Source organism: Bufo gargarizans, chromosome 3 (genome assembly GCF_014858855.1).
Source record: "Bufo gargarizans isolate SCDJY-AF-19 chromosome 3, ASM1485885v1, whole genome shotgun sequence".
NCBI classification, from domain to species: Eukaryota; Metazoa; Chordata; class Amphibia; order Anura; family Bufonidae; genus Bufo; species Bufo gargarizans.
Window position 1 is genome coordinate 551,697,296 of NC_058082.1, and position 22,447 is coordinate 551,719,742.

At 49.5% G+C, this 22,447-nt stretch overlaps 1 protein-coding gene across 2 annotated transcripts in view; it reads right to left on the reverse strand.

The window, feature by feature from the left end:
- Nucleotides 1-19,768, reverse strand: part of LOC122930624 — a 47,413-nt gene extending 27,645 nt beyond the window's left edge. The window contains exons 1-3 of one of the 2 annotated variants that reach the window (XM_044284131.1): nt 19,675-19,768; nt 15,561-15,893; nt 15,204-15,467 (exon numbers count right to left, since the gene is read on the reverse strand). In XM_044284131.1, coding sequence (XP_044140066.1) covers nt 15,204-15,467; nt 15,561-15,893; nt 19,675-19,699 — 622 coding nt within the window. In that variant the 5' untranslated portion in view covers nt 19,700-19,768. The remainder of the gene's footprint in view (nt 1-15,203; nt 15,468-15,560; nt 15,894-19,674) is intronic. The other variant, XM_044284132.1, reaches the window with a different exon arrangement.
- Nucleotides 19,769-22,447: the final 2,679 nt, after the last annotated feature.

Genomic DNA, 22,447 nt, shown 5'->3' on the forward strand with positions numbered 1-22,447 from the left:
TAATAAGTGCCCCCAATCACGTGCCAGTAACAAGAGCCCCCCCATCATGTGCCAGGAACAAGAGCCCCCCATCATGTGCCAGTAACAAGAGCCCCCCCCAATCATGTGCCAGAACAAGAGCCCCCCCATAATGTGCCAGGAACAAGAGACCCCCCATCACGTGCCAGGAACAAGAGCCCCCCCATCACGTGCCAGGAACAAGAGCCCCCCCATCATGTGCCAGGAACAAGAGCCCCCCCATCATGTGCCAGTAACAAGAGCCCCCCATCATGTGCCAGAACAAGAGCCCCCCCATCATGTGCCAGAACAAGAGCCCCCCCATCATGTGCCAGTAACAAGAGCCCCCCTTCATGTGCCAGAACAAGAGCCCCCCATCATGTGCCAGAAACAAGAGCCCCCCATCACGTGCCAGGAACAAGAGCCCCCCCATCATGTGTCAGGAACAAGAGCCCCCCATCATGTGCCAGTAACAAGAGCCCCCCCATCATGTGCCAGGAACAAGAGCCCTCCCATCATGTGCCAGGAACAAGAGCCCCCCCATCATGTGTCAGGAACAAGAGCCCCCCCATCATGTGCCAGAACAAGAGCCCCCCCATAATGTGCCAGGAACAAGAGACCCCCATCATGTGCCAGGAACAAGAGCCCCCCATCATGTGCCAGTAACAAGAGCCCCCCTTCATGTGCCAGGAACAAGAGCCCCCCCCATCATGTGCCAGGAACAAGAGCCCCCCCATCATGTGCCAGGAACAAGTGCCCCCCCATAATGTGCCAGGAACAAGAGCCCCCCCATAATGTGCCAGGAACAAGAGCCCCCCCATCATGTGCCAGGAACAAGAGCCCCCCCAATATAGTATACAGTAAACGTATTGTAATTGTACATATATAAAAAAAAACACACTTCTACTTACCTCCATGTCAGTGATGCGATGCAGCCTCTTCCGGCCTGTGTCCCGCGCTGTACGGGAGTCAGGCGGTGCGATGACATCATCGCGCCGCCTGCAGTGGCCTCTGATAGGATGCAGGCACTAGTCCCGCAGCCTATCAGAGGAACGAGGAAGGGACACGCCTCTCCCTCCCCCGCCGCAGCACTGAGGACGGCGATACAGATGACTATGGAGATGAGCGCTTCCACAATGGCAGCGCTCATCTCCCTGTGCCCCGCCGCCGCCTAGCGGGCTGCTGGGCCTATTTTCACGCAGCTCCATCCGCCCCTACATTAATCTGGCCCTGGTCAGTTTTAGGGCTCATGCACACGAACGTATTTTCTTTCTGTGTCTGTTCTGGATTTTTTGCGGACCGTATGCGGAACCATTCACTTCAATGGGTCCTAAAAAAAAATGAAATTACTCCGAGTGCATTCCATTTCCGTATTTCCATTCAGCAAAAGAATAGAACATGTCCTATTATTGTCCGCATTACGGACAAGGGTAGGACTGTCCTATTAGGGGCCGGCTGTTCTATTCAGCAAAATACAGAATGCACACGGACAACATCCGTATTTTTTGCGGATCCTTTTTTTGCAGACCACAAAATACATGCGGCCATGTGCATGAGACCTTAGGGTTACAATTAATAATAGGGTCAGTATTCGGCCTCATGCACACGACCGTTGTGTGCATCCGTGGCCGTTGTTCCGTTTTCCGTGATTTTCTGCGGACCCATTGACTTTCAATGGGTCCGTTGAAAACTCGGGAAATGCACCGTTGTTCATCAGCGGCCGTGATCCGTGTATCCTGTCCGTCAAATAAATAGGACCTGTCCTATTTTTTTGACGGACAACGGTTCACGGACCCATTCAAGTCAATGGGTCCGTGAAAGAACACAGATGCACACAAGATTGGCATCCGCGTCCGTGATCCGTGGCCGTAGGTTACTTTCATACAGACGGATCCGAAGATCCGTCTGCATAAAAGCTTTTTCAGAGCTGAGTTTTCACTTCGTGAAAACTCAGATCCGACAGTATATTCTAACACAGAGGCGTTCCCATGGTGATGGAGATGCTTCAAGTTAGACTATACAACGAACTGTGTACATGACTGCCCCCTGCTGCCTGGCAGCACCCGATCTCTTACAGGGGGTGTGATCCGTACAATTAACCCCCTATAAGAGATCAGGGGCTGCCAGGCAGCAGGGGGAAGACCCCCCTCCCTCCCCAGTTTTAATTTCATTGGTGGCCAGTGCGGCCCCCCCGCCCCCCCCCCCCCCTCCCTCTATTGTATTATTTTCATTTGTGGCCAGTGTGCGGACCCCCCCCGGCCCCCCTCCCTCTATTGTATTATTATTGGTGGCCAGCGTGCGGCCTCCCCTCTCCCCCGCCAATCATTGGTGGCAGAGGAGAGTTCTGATCGGAGTCCCAGTTTAATTACTGGGGCTCCGATCGGTAACCATGGCAACCAGGACGCTACTGCAGTCCTGGTTGCCATGGTTACTTAGCAATAGTAGAAGCATCATACTTACCTGCTGCGCTGTCTGTGACCGGCCGGGAGCTCCTCCTAATGGTAAGTGACAGATCATTAAGCAATGCGCCGCACAGACCTGTCACTTACCAGTAGGAGGAGCGCCCGGCCGGTCACAGACAGCGCAGCAGGTAAGTATAATGCTTCTAATATTGCTAAGTAACCATGGCAACCAGGACTGCAGTAGCGTCCTGGTTGCCATGGTTACCGATCTGAGCCCCAGCGATTAAACTGGGACTCCGATCGGACCTCTCCGCTGCCACCAATGATCGGGGGGAGAGGGGAGGCCGCACACTGTGCCACCAATGATATTAATACAATAAAGGGAGGGAGGGGGGCTGTACACTGTGCCACCAATGAAAATACAACAATAAAAGGAGGGAGGGGGACCGGGGGGGGCGCACACTGGCCACCAATGAGTTCGGACAATAGAGGGATTGCCCCCTGCTGCCTGGCAGCCCCTGATCTCTTACAGGGGGCTATGATACGCACAATTAACCCCTCAGGTGCGGCACCTGAGGGGTTAATTGTGCGGATCACAGCCCCCTGTAAGAGATCGGGTGCTGCCAGGCAGCAGGGGGCAGTCATGTACACAGTTCTTAGTATATTCTAACTTGAAGCGTCCCCATCACCATGGGAACGCCTCACTGTCGGATCTGAGTTTCACGATCTAACTCAAATCCGATGGTATATTCTAACATAGAGGCGTTCCCATGGTGATGGGGACGCTTCAAGTTAAAATATACCATCGGATTGGAGAAAACTCCGATCCGATGGTATAATAGGGACTCCTGACTTTACATTGAAAGTCAATGGGGGACGGATCCGTTTGCAATTGCACCATATTGTGTCAACGTCAAACGGATCCGCCCCCATTGACTTGCATTGTAAGTCAGGAGTCCCTATTATACCATCGGCCAGGCGGACACCAAAATTATTTTTTCTTCATGCCCGTGGATCCTCCAAAAATCAAGGAAGACCCACGGAAGAAAAAACTGACACGGATCACGGACCTACGGATCCGTTTTTGCGGACCTTAAAAAAAAAACGGTTGTGTGCATGAGGCCTTAGGGTTACTGTCATTATTAGGGTTGGTATTACAGTTAGGAGTCCGGATTAGGATTAGTGATGAGGTTAGGGTCAGTATTAGGATTAGTAATAGGGTTAGGGTCAGTATTAGGGCCAGGGGTTAGTTTTTGGGCACATGAACAGATAAGGGAAGGGTGGTCTCTACTCACCTGTCCCCGAGGGGTCCCACGATGATGATGCAGCGATGCAGACAGGCCTCTTCTGGCAGCTCTGCTCTGGTGTAACATAGCGGGCGGCTTGATGACATCATCTACGTCACAGAGAAGCGCCCCCAATAGTTCTCTTCTTCCGCCAGAACCGCCAGATGCTCAATTGTATTTGCGTCCAGTGGAGGGGCTCCAGAAACCAAGTGAATTCACCTGGCGCCCGGGGCCAGTGTCGGACTGGGGCGCCCGGGGCCAGTGTCGGACTGGGGCGCCCGGGGCCAGTGTCGGACTGGGGCGCCCGGGGCCAGTGTCGGACTGGGGCGCCCGGGGCCCACCCTATAGCAACATGGAAATATTAGGGTACATCATGTCACACTGGACATAAACGCTGTATATGGTGGCCGGTCCACAGCGTTTACGTGCCAGCAAAGTGGATACGATTTTACGGGGTCACAGCCTCGTTTTACGGACAACATTCACTGCACAGATCGGACTGCGGTGCGGATTTTAATTCCGTGACATGATTTGCTGTGGATCTTTCTGCTGCAGATGTACAATATGGCGGACCCTCACCTGTTCTTCAGGGCGGCACCGCACAGACCCGTATTGTGCTCCGCCGTATATCAATATCGCAGGCTGGGGATCAGCAATCTCCGGCGCTCCAACTGTTCTGAAACTACAACTCCCAGGATCCTCCTTTCATATCTATGGGAGTTACAAGAACAGCTGAGTAAATGCTGGGAGTTGTAGTTTCATAGCAGCTGGAGTGCAGAAGGCAGGGGCGTAGCTAAAGGCTCACGGGCCCCGGTGCAAGAGTTCAGCTTGGGCCCCCTCACCTCAGTGCTCTGCGGCCAGGGGCAGGGGTGCACATTGCCTTTGCGGTGCCTGAGGCAAAAATTTAAATGGCAACACCTACCCCCCCCATGCCAAATTTTGGACTTAACCCTTTCTCTTCAGCCAGAGGAGTGACTGGACCAGCATGCGCTTTCTATAATACAGGTGTCGTCTTATGCCGCACAGGAGTCTTTGGGCCCCTCGGGCTCCTGGGCCTGGTAGCGGCTGCTCCTCTGCGCCTCCTATGGCTCTACCCCTGGGCGAAGGCGCCATTGTAGGCCATCAATACTGATCCTGGGGGTCTGACCTCTCCCACCCATCAGCACAGTGACGCCAAGGACGCTCCGCGGTTCTGCAGGTCGCGCCCCCTGATTTCTGGTCACACAGACACAATGGAGGACATTTAGGCAGCACGGCATCTAGGGGGTTAATAGGGCAGCAGAGTTGATGATATAATCCTAATCCTAGTATAATTCACTCCTCAAAAAGAGGGCGCCATCGATTAGGCTACTTTCACATTAGCGTTTTTTGCGGATCCGTCATGAACGGATCCGGTTGTATTCTGTCTTCTATAGCCAACACCGATCCCTTATGAACACCACTGAGAGTCAATGGCGGACGGATCCGTTTATATTGTGTCAGAGAAAACGGATCCGTCGCCGTTCACTGACATTGTGTGCCTGGACGGATCCGTCTTGCTCCGCATCCCAGGACGGACAGAGGAAAGCTGCTTGGAGCGTTTTTTTGTCCGCGATGGGGACGCAACCAAACGGAACAGAATACATTTTTGTGACTCCATTTCGTGGAGTTTTGTCCCCATTGACAATGAACGGGGACAAAACGGAAGCAGATCCTAGGACGGATCTCAATAGCAGAATTGAAAACGCTAATGTGGAAGTAGCCTTAGACTCCTAATCTTACCCAGGGGCGCTGCTAGGTTCAAATATTCGGGGCCTGGGCCCCTGATGTTTTGTCCCAGGCCCCGAATGTCCTGCCTAGTAGATATAACTGTAAGTCCTCAGGACGGCAATACCATTACATCTAATGCCCAGCAGGAGCTGAAGGACCTGTGGTGACATCACAGGTCATGTGATCAGTGCTAAATGCAGTAGCTGAAAAGGACCTGCGATGATGTCACCGTCATGTGACCAGTGAAGAAGAGGACGGCTCAGCAGTGAAGAGAAGTCCTAGGAAGAAGCTGTGGTCAGGTCTGCAGAATGAGGAGAGGGAAAGGAAGGGAGAGGCACAGCAATGCTGGGAGTTGTGGTTTTTTAACTGGGACTGTATGTTAGGGCTGAAGGGAGGGAAGTTATTTACATGGGACAGTGGGGTGGAGTGATGTTATTTACATGGGACTGAAAGTTGAGGGAGTGATGTTATTTACATGGGACTGAATGTTGAGGAGTAATGTGATTTACATGGGACTGCATGTTGGAGGTGGCTGGGGAGGGGGTGATTTTATTTACATGGGACCGAATATTGAGGGGGCGATGTTATTTACATGGGACTGTATGTTGAAGCCGGCTGGGGAGGGGGTAATGTTATTTACGTGGGACTGTATATTGAGGGGGAAGGAGAGATGGTGTGATGTTATTTACATGGGACTGTATTTTGGAGGGGGCTGTAGATAGAAAGGGATGTTATTTACATGGGACTGTATATTGGAGGGTGCTGGAGAGATGATGTGATGGTATTTACATGGCACTCTATGGCGGAGAATGGAAACAATGTTATTTGCATGGGACTGTATGGTGGATGGGCTGAGGAATTATAATTTTTAAGGACAGTAAACGGAGGAATATAACTACAGGGGGCAGTATAAATACTGGGGGTGCTGTGGGGGCATTTTAAATCCAGGGGACATTATAGACGTTCTTATTACTACTGGGGGCTCTATAGGAGGGACTTATAGATCTGCATTATTTCTACTGAGAGCACTATGGGGGCCTTATTACTACTGAGGGGTCGTAGAGAGCTTTATTACCACTGGGGGAACAATAGGGGGGGTCTTATTACTACTGAGGGGTCGGTAGAGAGCTTTATTACCACTGGGGGAACAATAGGGGGGGTCTTATTACTACTGAGGGGTCGGTAGAGAGCTTTATTACCACTGGGGGAACAATAGGGGGGTCTTATTACTACTGAGGGGTCGGTAGAGAGCTTTATTACCACTGGGGGAACAATAGGGGGGGTCTTATTACTACTGAGGGGTCGGTAGAGAGCTTTATTACCACTGGGGGAACAATAGGGGGGGTCTTAATACTACTGAGGGGTCGGTAGAGAGCTTTATTACCACTGGGGGAACAATAGGGGGGGGTCTTAATACTACTGAGGGGTCGGTAGAGAGCTTTATTACCACTGGGGGAACAATAGGGGGCTTTATTTCTGCTGAGGGGCTCTGTGAGGGCATTACTTAGGGAGTGTTATCACTGTTGGGGCAGTATTACTAATGGGGGCATTCTAGAAGGGAATTACTATTGGTGGGACTATGAGGAGCATTATTACTGTGGGGGGGCCAATTTTTTCTTCAGGATAGTATTTGGGGGTACAGATAAACAAGGAAGCTAAGATGTCTGTGTCACACTCTGCAGAGACGAGGGGCGGCTGAGAGAAGTTGTCCGGACTGAATGGAGAAGATGATGACAGAGAAGATCTACATCAGAGGAGACGTCACCTGGAGGCACCGGATGTGAGAGGTAGGTGCTGCCGTATAGCAATTACAGCAAAATGTGTGTGGCGGGAGGGGGACGACTAAGGCTACTTTCACACTAGCGTTCGGGCGGATCCGTTCTGAACGGATCCGCCCATAATAATGCAGACGGAGGCTCCGTTCAGTACGGATCCGTCTGCATTATTTTTAGCATAGAACAGCTAAGTGTGAAAATAGCCTAGTACGGATCCGTCCAGACTTTCAATGTAAAGTCAATGGGGGACGGATCCGCTTGAAGATTGAGCCACATTGTGGCATCTTCAAACGGATCCGTCCCCATTGACTTACATTGAAAGTCTGGACGGATCCGCACGGATCCGCACGCCTCCGCACGGCCAGGCGGACACCCGAACGCTGCAAGCAGCGTTCAGCTGTCCGCCTGTCCGTGCGGAGGCGAGCGGAGCGGAGGCTGAACGCCGCCAGACTGATGCAGTCTGAGCGGATCCGCTCCATTCAGACTGCATCAGGGCTGGACGGCTGCGTTCGGGTCCGCTCGTGAGCTCCTTCAAACGGAGCTCACGAACGGAAACCCGAACGCTAGTGTGAAAGTAGCCTTAGAGAACTGGGCCATAAGCATTGGGGCTTCGGCCCCGGATCTTATCCTATGCAGTCAGCCCAGCACTAGGGTCTCACTGTCACAGCGCCATCTAGTGGATCCTGTGTGAGCTGCTGGAAATGTGGAGAAGCACAGCGCCCTCTAGTGGACACACAGAGTCACTGCTCAGTCCGGAATTACAGAACAGCACCGCGCTGCACCGCTCAGTCCGGAATTACATGCCGCACCGCGCCCACTGCTGCTCATTGAAATGAATCTGAATGTTAGGACAACGTTAAAATGAAAAATTCTAACGGACTTTATTTTTTATTTGACTTTTGGCAGGGAAAATGCTGCAAGAGATGAAATGGAAATCCCAGTCCACCATTTTCAGCTTCTACTTGGTGTTTTCATTTGATTTATGATTTTGACATGAAAACCCCAACACAGGAAGAGGAGAATTAATTGGCAAAGTGGAAATTTTAAATGAAAAAGGCGATTTACTTTTACATTTATTTTTGACACTTATGACCCGCACTGGACTTGGAAAAGAAAATTCAAATGGAGGAAATGAATTTTCTTTTTACTTTTGGTATGGATTTTGCAGACACTGGATGAAATTAAAATGTTTAAATGTTATTTTAATTATAATTTTAGGTTTTTCAATTTAATTTAAATGTTGGCAGGTCTTACCTCCCATAGGTGTGAGGAGTGTATAATACCCCAGTAATACCCCTTACCTATAATCTGCAGTACATGATTATAGGAGGTGTGAGAGTATATAATACCCCGGTAATACCTATCTAACCTGTAATCTCCAGTACACAGGGTATTGAAGGTGTGAGGAGTGTATAATACCCCAGTAATACCCCAATTACCTATAATCTTCAGTATACGGGTTATAGGAGGTGTGAGGTGTGTATAATACCCCAGTAACGCCCCTATTACCTGTAATCTCCAGTATACGAGTTATAGGAGGTGTGAGGAGTGTATAATACCCCAGTAATACCCCTATTACCTGTAATCTCCAGTACATGATTATAGGAGGTGTGAGATGTGTATAATACCCCAGTAATACCTATCTAACCTGTAATCTTCAGTACACGGATTATCGAAGGTGTGAGGAGTGTATAATACCCCAGTAATGCCCTTCTTACCTGTAATCTCCAGTACACGGGGTATAGAAGGTGTGAGGTGTGTATAATACCCCATTAATACCCCTCTTCCCTGTAATCTCTAGTATAAGGGGTATAAAATGTGTGATAAGTATATAATACCCCTCTTACCTGTACTCTCCAGTACATGAGGTATAGGAGGTGTGAGATGTGTATAATACCCCAGTAATACCCCTCTTCCCTGTAATCTCCAGTATAAGGGGTATAGGAGGTGTGAGGAGTGTATAATACCAGAGTAATACCCCTATTAACTGTAATCTCCAGAACACGGGGTATAGAAGGGGTGAGGGTGAATAATACCCCAGTAATACCCCTCTTACGTGTAAGCTCCAGTACATGGCGTATAGAAGCTGTAAGTTGTGTATAATGCACCAGTAATAACACTCTTATCTATAATCCCTAGTACATGTGGTATAGAAGGTGTGAGGATTGTAAAATACCCCAGTAATACCCTTCTTAACTGCAATCTCCAGTACACGGGTATACGAGGTGTATGGCATGTATAATATCCCAGTCTAAACTTTAATAACTAGTATACGTGGTATAGAAGGTGGGAGGGGTATATAATACTCCAATACTCCCCCTTTTACCTGTAGTCTCCAGTACACAGAGTATAGAAGGTACGAGGAGTGTATAACATCCCAGTAATACTCCTCTTACCTGTGTGGCAATGTGAACATTGAGGTGTGCAGTAAAGTCCCGGGGAAGCATGATAAAGGGGTGTTGTGTGCACCGGGAGCGCGTCACCAAGGGGCCCGGCCTTGGTGGAGTAAAAGCCCTAGTTCAGGTGTCCACTAAAATAGCTGGTGGACACCAATATAGTTAGAATAGCTGGTTCCAGCCAGTCCGGGGCGGACTTTTACTGGGAACAGGCAATGTGCTGGGTCGGTGCCTGTTCCCCATGCTCCAGTCCAGGACTTAGGGCATGCTCACGTCCAGGGATTCCATTTAATCTGGTTTCTGGAATTGGGTGGGTCTCACTCTGGACAGTGTGCAGACAGAGGCCTGGTGAGGCTCTGTCACAGTGTGGTCTCAGCTAGGCAAGGCTGAGGGGCCACGAGGCTATGCAATAGCCTGGACTTTGGGGAACTCAGCGACACCCGGGATGAAGCGTTGAAAGGTCAGAGTCGGGAGGACTGCTAGACCACCCTCCAAAGGTACTGCACTTGTTACAGCCTGAGGGCTGGTGCACTGTATGTCTGGGGTAAGCCGCACCTGGTTCCATGTGGGAACGCTATCGTATAGCAGAGTTAGTGTTTATTATGTTTAGGTAGAGCCCAGACGGGCAGGCTGTTGTTTATGCTATGCTGTGTATGAAGAGTGTCAAATAAATCGCACTGTTTGGATCTGAAACCCAGTGGTGATGAAGATAATTCTGTGAGAATGACCCCCGAATAAGAGACGATCCCTACATATGGTGGAGGATGCGTGCAGGTTGTCCATGAGAGAAGGGCAGCGGTCGGTTGCTAGGGGCAACGATGAGACTGCAGGTGCAGTGGAGTGTGTGGAGTTAAAGGGCCGGGAGCTTTTTTTTTTGTCCAGTGGAGCAGGTGCTGCTCAGAAGAGTGAGGACTATTTTGCTGTGGTGCAAGTAATACTGCAGTAAATTAAAGTTTTTCCTGCTACCATGGGTCTCGGGGAAGAGTACGTCCGGCGGCGCTGGCGCATACAGCAGGTAGAAGAAATGGCCATAGCGATTGGCTACACTAAAAATGAATTGGTGAAATTTGATGCAGAGCGAGAGGCTTTGGAGGCGCAGTTGGCCTTGAGAAATGGGTTCTCAACACTGTATGGACCCTGGACAAAGTTCCAAGAGGTTGGTGGTGTGCCGGGACTATCGGGGGGGAAAGCAAAGATATGCCGTTGCCAAGGGCAACCGTCGGGAAGATATAGAGGGGGAGAGCGGTTCAGCTCTCAGGAGGTCGAGTGTCCCCTACCAGTGGAGACAGAGTCCTAGAGAGGATGGGCCGAGGATCTGCGAGGCTGTTGCTAAGGACAACCAACCACAACAGCGTGCGGCTGCCCAGCAGTTATGGAGCGGAGCAAGTGGCTCATATTCTGTGGCTGGAGATCCCAAGGACAGGTCTCCCGAGAGTGTGACTCCACGTCTGGAGGGAGGATGGAGTCACAGCGTTTCTCGTAGCAACCGCTGCAGCCAGGAGGCTGCAGGTGATTTTGTAATGGAGGTTCCTGGAGTATGCTTGGATTCTGGGACTGCCGAGCCCGTGACATCGCTGGGTAAGATCGTCCCTGTTATTAATTATGTGACAGACCCAGTCACAGTGAGCCGGCGGCAGGGGATACCTGCTGGGACGGTGAGGGATAAATCACTGAGGCAAGGAACTGTCTCGGAAGTGGGTGACATTAGAGAAAACGCAGGGTCTGGACAGGCAGGTAAGCCGGTTGTGGTTGTTCCTTCACAGGACTTTGCAGCGGAGAAGGTTGTTGTGTTGCCCATGCCCGTGACCAAGGCTAGGCATGGGGCGGAGATGATGGCCCGGGTAAGAGGTAGCACAATATGGAAACCTGAGATAAATAAAGTGATAAATATGCTGGACAGACATGCGGGTAATGAGGACCGCCAGGTAGTCCTCACTGAGTGTCAGGCTATAGTGACAGCTGGGACTGATGGACTTGCTGCCGTAAATTCGCCCGTACATGAGAGAAGGTTGTTCTGTGATTTGTGGGGTAGAAACACTTCTGTGGTCGGTCACGTAACTCCCACAGGACTGGTACCTAGCCCTTTAAAGGAAGGGACCATTAGAAACAGTGGAGCAGAGAAGGTGCAAAGTGATGGTACCATGTTTGCCGAAATGCATAATGAAAATATGAAGTCATGTGAAATATGTGATAATAATGACATGCCTTTTCCGCTGCAGGGTGTCGTCAGGGGAATAGCGCCCCCTGCGGGGAAAATTATAAAAGATGCAGAAGTGTTTAGAGGTGTTGAGAGCACAGAGTTTAGTGAACCCACTCTAGTGAATGTGCAGGAATCTGTGGCAATGCTGAGGGGTGTACCCCACGAGCCCAAGGTGGATGTGCAGTCTCCACAGGTTTCTACGATTAATAAAATGTCCCAGGTGGAGATTAGCTCATTGGTGCCCCTAGAGGTCAGTGTTAATAATGACATCAGCAGTATATGTGACATATGTGCTGTGACCGATAGCAACTCAGAGAGGGAGGCTGCCATGTCAAGACCCTGCGAAACTAAGGCGGTCACTAATAGCGACCAGATGACAGTTATACCTGACGGGACGAGAGCTGAGTGGGAAGACGGCAGCCTAGTGTCTGATACCCATACCCAGGCAGGGGTAGATGAGCTGACAGGTCAGTACAGCTTCAAACTTGAAGATGTTTTCCCTCGCTTCACACAGTCCCTAGATACATTAGAGAAGGGACTAGCGGTTCTCGCAGAGAATCAGAAAGAGATGAATGAACTGAAGGATCTAGAGTCACAAATAGAAGCGGAAATTCTCCAACTTCAAGAGGAACTTGCAGCTTCTGAGCGATCCAGGCGTCCTGCAGAGCAGAAAAGGGATGAGCTGGCTGATGAGGTCTTAAACAGCGCCTCTGGAAAATCTGCTCTCTTGGAGGAGAAAAGACATTTGGTAGCAAGGATGGCTCAACTTGATCAAGAGTTGTGTGATCGGATGGTGGACCTGGACCACCAGAGACAAACTGTGTCTAGATTGAAGAAACAGAAGAAGTTTGACCAGCTCCAGGTTGAAGAGAAATTCATATCTGCTCGATATGCCGAAGAACGTGACCGAGCGGAGGCTGATGCCCGGGAGAAGGAGACCAAAGCCCTCTCTTTGACCAGAGCCCTTGAAAAAGCGCTTGAGGAGCGAGATTAATTTGAGAGACTGAACAGGCAACTCAGAGCAGAGATGGAAAATCTCATGAGCTCAAAAGATGACGTCGGGTAGAACGTCTATCACTTGGAGAAATCTAAGCATGCTCTCGAGCAACAGGTGGAAAATGAGAAACCTGAAGAGGAGAGTCCTTTGAAAGACGTCAAGAAGTCTAAGCCAGAGCCTGTTAAGAATGGGACTGGAGATGGTGGTGCCGGCCAAGGCAGAGAAGAAGATGGAAGATGTATCTGCTGAACCAGTTGATGGGGCTGATGTGGATGCAGAAGACAAGAGACTCATGGCAGTGTGTGGTCAGGACCTGGTCATAAAAGACATTTCCTCTGCTGTCAATGCCCTCCAGAAAGCCAGCAGTCTGCTGGGGAAGAAATGCAGGGAGACGGACGACCAGTATGAGGATCCTGTCTACTACGATGGACTGGCTCTCCTGAATCCTGCCCGAAAGGAGAACAATATCCTGGGTGAGCCTATGGAGAAAATACCAGAAGACGACGAGTCTAGTAAAGACCCCAGTGTCCCTAGTACCTCCAACCTTGATGAGAAAGAGGAGGAGGGGTTCAGATTGGAAGTATATGATGCTGTGTCTGAGAAGGATGAGAAAGCTAACAAAGTGAATGAAGACTCCAAAGGAGACTCAAAGGCTGAAGAAGCTAAGGCCGATGAGTTGGAGTGGGAGAAATCCTCAGATGTTCCAGAGACCAAGAATAAGGCTGAAGAGGGGTCTGCCGAAGTGGGGAGAGCCACTGAAGAAGTAGAAGACTCTGAAACTGAAGCCAAACCTGAGGTAACCCCTGTGGGGACTAAAGAAAAAAGAGAAGTGCTATCTGGTGGTAGAATAAAGAAACAAAGTGAGTGGGAACACCAGGTGACATTAGAGCGCTTGAAGGGTGGTTTAAAACTGACCAGCCGGAGCTCCCCGTGGAAAACGCGGCTGTAAAGGTTGCGGAAGTTAAAGGTTGTGGGCCTAAGAAGAAATCTGGAATAGAAGAAAGCCAGAAAGCTAAGTTCTCCAGCGAAGAGGAGACGGTGGAGGCCCTTAGACACTGTAGTCTAGGTAGGAAGGCAGTGTTTGTAAAAAAAACTAATCTCTGATGGCCTGGGTCTGGCAAAATAAAGGGAAGCCTGCGACGCTGGCCATCTCTTCCAGGGGGAATGTTGAGCCGGAAGATGGCAGTATAATGCGGATGCCCTATCACGAGCATCCGGTTGGTACATGTGTTCACCCCCCCAGGTTTGAACAGAGGGGGGGGGGGGAGATGTAGCAATGTGACCATTGAGGTGTGCAGTAAAGTCCCGGGGAAGCATGATAAAAGGGGTGTTGTGTGCACCGGGAGCGCGTCACCAAGGGACCCGGCCTTGGTGGAGTAAAAGCCCTAGTTCAGGTGTCCACTAAAATAGTTGGTGGACACCAATATAGTTAGAATAGCTGGTTCCAGCCAGTCCGGGGCGGGATTTTACTGGGAACAGGCAATGTGCTGGGTGGGTGCCTGTTCCCCATGCTCCAGTCAAGGACTTAGGGCATGCTCACGTCCAGGGATTCCATTTAATCTGGTTTCTGGAATTGGGTGGGTCTGCCTCTGGAGAGTGTGCAGACAGAGGCCTGGTGAGGCTCTGTCAGTGTGGTCTCAACTAGGCAAGGCTGAGGGGCCACGAGGCTATGCAATAGCCGGGACTTTGGGGGACTCAGCGACGCCCGGGAACAAGCGTTGAAAGGTCAGAGTCGGGAGGACTGCTAGACCACCCTCCAAAGGTACTGCACTTGTTACAGCCTGAGGGCTGGTGCACTGTATGTCTGGGGTAAGCAGCACCTGGTTCCATGTGGGAACGCTATCGTATAGCCGAGTTAGGGATACGGTGTTTATTATGTTTAGGTAGAGCCCAGACGGGCAGGCTGTTGTTTTATGCTATGCTGTGTATGAAGAGTCAAATAAATTGCACTGTTTGGACCTTAATCCCCGTGGTGATGAAGATAATTCTGTGAGAATGACCCCCGAATAAGAGACGATCCCTACACCTGTTATCTCCAGTACTCGTTATATAGAAGGTGTGAGGAGTATATAATACCCCATCAATACCCCATTTATCTGTAATCTCCAGAACAGGGTATATAGAAGGTGTGAGGAGTGTATAATACCCCAGTAATGCCCTTCTTACCTGTAATCTCCAGTACACAGTGTATAGCAGGTGTGGTGAGTGTATAGTACCCCAGGAGTGTGGTGTGTATAATACCCCAGGAACACCCCTTTTACTTGTAAGCTCCAGTACACGGGGTATAGAAGATGCGAGGAGTGTATAATACCCCAGTAATACTCCTCTTACCTGTAATCTCCAGTACACAGGGTATAGGAGGTGTGAGGGGTGTATAATACCCCAGTAATACTCCTCTTACCTGTAATATGCAGCTCGTACTCCCAGGTTTCATTACTGACGGGGTTTGTGATCCGGACCCCGAGTCTCCGTCCGGCATCGTCTTTCTGGGCTCTATGGATGATCAGCGTCCTGTTGTCGTCTATCAGATGGTATCTGTTGAGGAGACGCCTCCCGTCCACCTCCCAGGTCACAGCCGTCTCCTCTCCAGAGAAGTGGACGCTCACAGCAATGTCCTCACCCAGCCGGCTGGAGTTACTGGTTATGCTGGTGATGAGAACGGGATCTGGAGGGATCAGGGGAATCAGTCACCATCAGTCATGCATCTAGGTGCTGGGTGTAGAGTGCTAGCTCTGCTGCCCGTGTAATGAGCTCTTACCTAGGACTGTGACGTCTGTAGAGTGCAGGACTCTTTCTTGACTCCTGTACAATATGACATTATACACACAGGAGTCCTCCTTCCCGGCGTCCTTCAGGGTCCAGCAGCCGCTGTTTGTGTCCAGGTGGAGTCGGGACTCAAACTGATTCTCGAGAATAAGGCGATGACAATACAGAGAGACCAGAATCTGTTTTTCGTCCTCACATTCTCTGTGCAGCTTCAGGACACCATCTTTCTGAAGACATTTCATATCACAGTCACTGATGTCTGAACCTCTCCGCACATAGACTTTTCCTGATGAGAGTGATAGTACTGTCAGGATGGTGAGGACACCTGTGTACACAAGAGCAGAACAGTCCCTTTCTCAGTCCATATGATATAACAGCACTACATGAGCATCGAAGGAGCCGTAATATGTCCTCTAGCTGCACTACTATATCAGCATGTAATGGCGGTGTAATGTATGATGACTATGGGACTGTTTGGCCGTGCGACATGACAGTACAAGGCGCTATTAATGAAGGATTTTTAAGGGGTATCATTTGGCGATACTATACTTTAGGGGGATGTATGCGGCTATTATCTCAGCATTGTATGCGGTATTATTTGGGGGCCTTTCTGCGCTTCCTTTTCATGACTGATGTGGAGGGGATGTGAAGGTAACTTCCTTTGGTCTTGTATTTTAATAGTTAACAGGAAATTATATATCATCGTCTTCCTCCACCGCATGAGAGTAAAAAAATGTTCCTTTTCAGCAAAACCACAATCCTGACAGCTCCCCCCTCCCCCACCATACCTAAGAAGAGGAGAAATGGTCGTGGACACACCGATCCCTCAGACCCCTCGCTCCTCTGTATGGGATTTGGGGCTGCTCAGACACTACATCCTTATCCATCCTAAGATACCCCTTTATAGGTGCTTATTACCAATGGTTGCGCTCTGCTGCTCCAGTGTCTGTTCAGGAACCAACAGACCAGACCGACCTACATGAAAAGCTCCTGGACCCCTGCCACAAACTCATAGTGTTGGAGCAGTTCCCCCACCATCCCAGACACTGGCCCCTGGGTATCCTGACGAATCCTCTGCCAACCAAATAGTGTATTGTTTGCGATGGGCATTCTTATAAATTGGGGTCTCTAAATTCCCGGTATGCAGGTATCAATCGATGACTCCACAAATTCTGTCTCAGTGACTCTCCAGATGACCAAACTGTCATCTACGTACCGTGCCCACAGCGAGATCATATCAGCCACCGGCCTCCATCTTCAGTAAAGACCATTGTATCCTCCTAACGGCTCAGGAGACAATTAGCACAGGTAGGCATGTGCAGGGTACCCATGGCGGTGCCCCTGAGCTGGAGGTAGATCCTGCCATCAAAAAGTAAAATAATGCCAGGATGGAATGTGTCGAAGCAATGGTAATACAGACCTGCAGTGGGCATGGTACAGGGCACCATCTCCCATTTTTATTGCCCATTTATATGGGATTGAAGAGTAAAGAGTCTTTACATCATTGCTTCCTAACAGATTATCTGCTTCCACAGAGATCCCCTCCGGTCTTCTAAGCAGATCAGATCTAGGACGGTTGTGTTTAAGCCCATAAGGTGGAACGCGTTTCAGTTCTTCTGGTACCATGTTCACAAACATGTCCACACGTGTTTTTAAGGTGCATCTCCTCTCACTTGTCAGATTGCATCTCTTCAGAGCTCCTGGAAGGTCCTCCGGGCAAACACCCAATTCGAGACACTCAAGTATCTCCACCATCTTACCTTAGTTTCTGGGCAAAAAAAAATAATGTCCATAACCAAACCGATGAAATCTATTCACAGTGACAGTGATGACAAAAAGGTGCAGCGACCGGGTCGCAGGGGCAATATGTGAGCTATGCTAGGCCGATGGGGGTAGTAGTAGTTTTTCTCACAGTTCTGTAGCGCTCTTCGGGCCAGCGTGCAGTGAATGGAAGGACAGCACTTGTTCCTTCGGGGCGCACTCTGTTGTCCAGCGACTCCCACCAGACGTTGGTTGAGGTGCCCTTGGTGGTCTGGATTTAAGGTGCCTTGGAGGCAGGGTCCCTGGTGTTCGTGACGCCAGCACCGTTAGGTGTAAAGGAAGGTGGTAGAAAGGATTATGAGTCAATGGTTGTAAACAACGGAACTTTTACTTGATTAATTGTCTTTAGGTAGTTAGTGCAGTACATTTACATGGCAAGGGTGACAACCCATATGATGCATACACGACTGGTATAGCTGCAATCCGATTAACAGGCTTGACAATAGGTGCATTGAGATTTTCCCTTGACTGGTCTGAAAGAGTTCCTCCTTTCTAACCGTCCTCACTATGTCCACATTCTAGCCGCCAGATACTGGATATAATAACTTCTTACTGGTAATTAGCAACCCACAGGGCGGTCTCCCTGACGGCAGGCATGAATCCTCTGCTCCATTGTTTGCACTGGTCCACAATGTCCATAGAGGCAGGTGGAAATGGACAACCTTGCGCCTGGTCGTCCGGCTGTGTCCAGGTGCTTTTCGGCTTCTCCCGGTCACTGGGGCTGTGGAGTCCATAAGCTAATGCTGCTGCTATCTCCACAGTTTACTCTGGTCTGTGCTCGGTAGCTGTAAGGATGTTCTCCGCACCCCCTCAGCCTGGCCAGGGCCAAGGGGCTAAAAGGGCAGCTACATACTGGACTTTGCTTCTCCTGCTCCTCACACATCACTACCTCTCTCATTAGGCTACTTTCACACTAGCGTTTTTGCTGGATCCGGCAGGGTTCAGGAAAAACACTTCAGTTTCTGATAATACAACAGTCTGCGTCCGTTATGAATGGATCCGGGTGTATTCTCTTTAACACAGCCAAGACGGATCCGTCATGAACTCCACTGAAAGTCAATGGGGGACGGATCCGTTTTCTATTGTGTCAGAAGTCTATGTAATAGAAGTCTATGGGCTGCAAAACGGATCCGTCCCGTTTCTGTTATGCAGGGGAGGACTCGGGATCAGGGGAGGCATTCCGTTTTAGAATAGTGTTATGGTCCATGGTAACAGAATCCATAACGCAATTCTGCTTTTATCACCAAGCGAAGCGTGAACGTATTTTAAAATATGAAATTCGCTCATCTCTGGTTACAACTGCTTTTAAGATCTCTGTTTACTGTCAGTGAATGAGAGCCCTCTTGTTTCCATAGAGACAGTAGCCTCGCACACAGCCAGTCCTGCTCTCATCACAGAAGTGGATACAATTGTATCAGTCTGTGATATAAACATCCTGGACTCCAGACTGATACATTGTAACAAACAGCTGAGGGATCTGTGTAGCGGCTGCTGATGGGTTTAGCTCACAGGGCATTGTCCGGAATGGATACAACTGTAACAACCCCTCACCTGAGAGCAGAACCCTGTGTGTTCACATTCACTGACAGCAAGCAGAGATATAGACAATAGTTAAGAACTGAAACACAAAATCTATTAGAAACCTTTATATTCGGTAAGTTCACTTCGTTCACATAAGCCCCTTTAACAGGTCATTGACCCTACTGGTGTCAAGGCTTCTATTCTTAACCCCTTCCCACCCGCCTCGTGTACATTGTCAGGGTAATAGATGAGATGAGCAGCTGCCCCTCTGACAATCACCAAACCCTGCATGACACAAGTGCGTAGAATGAAAGTTACCCCGGACGTATGATAACTGCCCCCGACCACTATTTCCTGTCCGTTCCACCAGTTTCTGCCCCTGCATCATTCCCCCCACCCAATTCCAGTACTCTGCGGTATAGTGACATCATACCGTACACCGCGTGCGCACACGACATCGCTGTACACGGGGACGTCAGAGGGGTCATTATTTATAGAAAGAAATTAACATGGAAAATTGGAATAAAATGAATTTTTTGGAAGTTTCTGACTATTTTCCCTAAATTATTTGTACACAGGTTCTGAAAATAATTGTAAGAAAGTCCCGTGTGTCCTGGAGAAATTGGGGGAAGATGTGATATAATGGATCCTCCACCGCCACATCTGATACTGACCCCTCATCTCCTGAACCGCCCTAGCCATACCCCTATATCTGCCATGTACAGGACCCTTCATAATCCCCTGGATATTAACCCATTTATTACCTGTGTGCGGTGCTCGGGGAGACATCAGGGTGGGGGCCGCTCTCCTCCTCGCTCTGTCTTACACTGACAGGACATGGACCTGCGGTGACAGGCGGCCTCATGAGTCACCGCCTGCTGTCACTAACCTCAGCACCTGAGTATAGTGCACTGCAACCAAGGGGCGTGCGCAGGGGGCGCCACACTGGCAGCTGCTCTCTACAATGCAAACATGACCAACATCGAGGAACTACAACTCCCAGCAGTCATCAACATAAGCCACTCCCTACTATAAATTTGACCCTGCAGTAAGCTGATCTGCATCCCCAGCGGACATCACAGGGGTAGTTGTAGGCTATACACCCCCCATGCCCCCTGCAGGGGCTGATACTGTGATATTCTTCATAAACGGGGAAATAAAGGAGCTTCGGGGCAAATGGACAGATGTGGCTGTATAACCTGTATGTAGTGAGCTCCCTCTAGTGGTGGTACTAGTTGTATAATCTGTATGTAAGGAGCTCCCTCTAGTGATGGCTGTATAATCTGTATGTAGTGAGCTCCCTCTAGTGGTGGCTGTATAACCTGTATGTAGTGAGCTCTCTCTAGTGGTGGCTGTATAATCTGTATGTAGTGAGCTCCCCCTAGTGGTGGTACTAGTTGTATGATCTGTATGTAGTGAGCTCCCTCTAGTGGTGGCTGTATAATCTGTATGTAGTGAGCTCCCTCTAGTGGTGGCTGTATAATCTGTATGTAGTGAGCTCCCTCTAGTGGTGACTGTAAAATCTGTATGTAGTGAGCTCCCTCTAGTGGTGGCTGTATAATCTGTATGTAGTGAGCTCCCTCTAGTGGTGACTGTAAAATCTGTATGTAGTGATCTCCCTCTAGTGGTGGCTGTATAATCTGTATGTAGTGAGCTCCCACTAGTGGTGGCTGTATAATCTGTATGTAGTGAGCTCCCTCTAGTGGTGGCTGTATAATCTGTATGTAGTGAGCTCCCTCTAGTGGTGACTGTAAAATCTGTATGTAGTGATCTCCCTCTAGTGGTGGCTGTATAATCTGTATGTAGTGAGCTCCCACTAGTGGTGGCTGTATAATCTGTATGTAGTGAGCTCCCTCTAGTGGTGGTACTAGTTGTATAATCTGTATGTAGTGAGCTCCCTCTAGTGGTGGCTGTATAATCTGAATGTAGTGAGCTCCCCCTAGTGGTGGTACTAGTTGTATAATCTGTATGTAGTGAGCTCCCTCTAGTGGTGGCTGTATAATCTGAATGTAGTGAGCTCCCCCTAGTGGTGGCTGTATAATCTGTATGTACTGAGCTCCATCTAGTGGTGACTGTATAATCTGTATGTAGTGAGCTCCATCTAGTGGTGGCTGTATAATCTGTATGTAGTGAGCTCCCTCTAGTGGTGGCTGTATAACCTGTATGCAGTGAGCTCCCTCTAGTGGTGGCTGTATAATCTGTATGTAGAGAGCTCCCTCTAGTGGTGACTGTATAATCTGTATGTAGTGAGCTCCCTCTAGTGGTGACTTTATAATCTGTATGTAGTGAGCTCCCTCTAGTGGTGGCTGTATAATCTGTATGTAGTGAGCTCCCTCTAGTGGTGACTTTATAATCTGTATGTAGTGAGCTCCCTCTAGTGGTGGCTGTATAATCAGATGATTTTCCTATTTCATGACGTAAAGTCATGATTTTATTAAAGACACGGAGGCGAGTATTGCTATTCTCCTTCTTTACTCTGACCAATAGCAGCAAAGAACAAATAAAAATATTGAAACATGTGATCAGCCCCTCCCCATAGTCCCCCTATAACAGGCCATGTCGCCTGCAAAACCTCCTCTTTCTTTGTAAATCCAAACCGAACAGTCCAACCGAACCGCCAACCAGGAACCGGAACAGCCTGGGAACAAAAGCGCCATCCATCCGGAAGCGAACAGGAACACCAGGAACAACGCTGAAGAATCTCCTGAAGCTGTCCACATCACACGACCGGCTGGAACCAAACTGCCGACCCTCCGAACCAGGACGTAGACCAACGGACACCACTTAATAGGCCGATCTCAACCTGAAAGAAGGCGAAAACAGAGCCATGATAGAAGCAAATTGGTGCATTGTATTCACAAACAATTGGTTGCGACAAACCTACTCAGGAACAAACTCATAGAGTTAAGCCATATGCAAATGACACACAATCAAAATCATTCCAATTTTAAAACCCACATAGGGAGGGAAAACATGGGGTGGGCAATACTCGCCTCCGTGTCTTTAATAAAATCATGACTTCACGTCATTAAATAGGAAAATCACCTGATTTTATTACAAGACCCGGAGGCTCCTATTGCAAGTTCAAAGTCAAGATAAATTCTCAATAATTGACGAAAAAACGTGAGGACCTGGACGGAAGTAAAATTCCCTGAACGTGGACACTCTGGACCAGTCCGCCAGTTTCAAAATGTCCTCCAGTCTGGCGCCAGAAACCGCCAAAGAGGTAGCAGACTCCCCCCTAACAGAATGCGCCGAAAAAACAGAAGTATCCACGCCCGCCAGCTCCATGATCCACTTCATCCACCTAGCCAGCGTGGGAGTGGACACCAGGGCAAAGGGACGAATGGTCGAAAGGAAAAGATGCGGGAACTCACGGGACCGATGCGGAGAAGTGCGAGCCTCATACTCCCTGAGGCAGGCCACTGGGCAAAGTGAAGGTGAAGCCGGGAAAGCAGGATAAGCGACCGAGCGTATGTGGGTCTTAGTCCTCCTCGAGATGTCAAAGTAGACCCCCTCCGGGGTGTACGAGCGTGC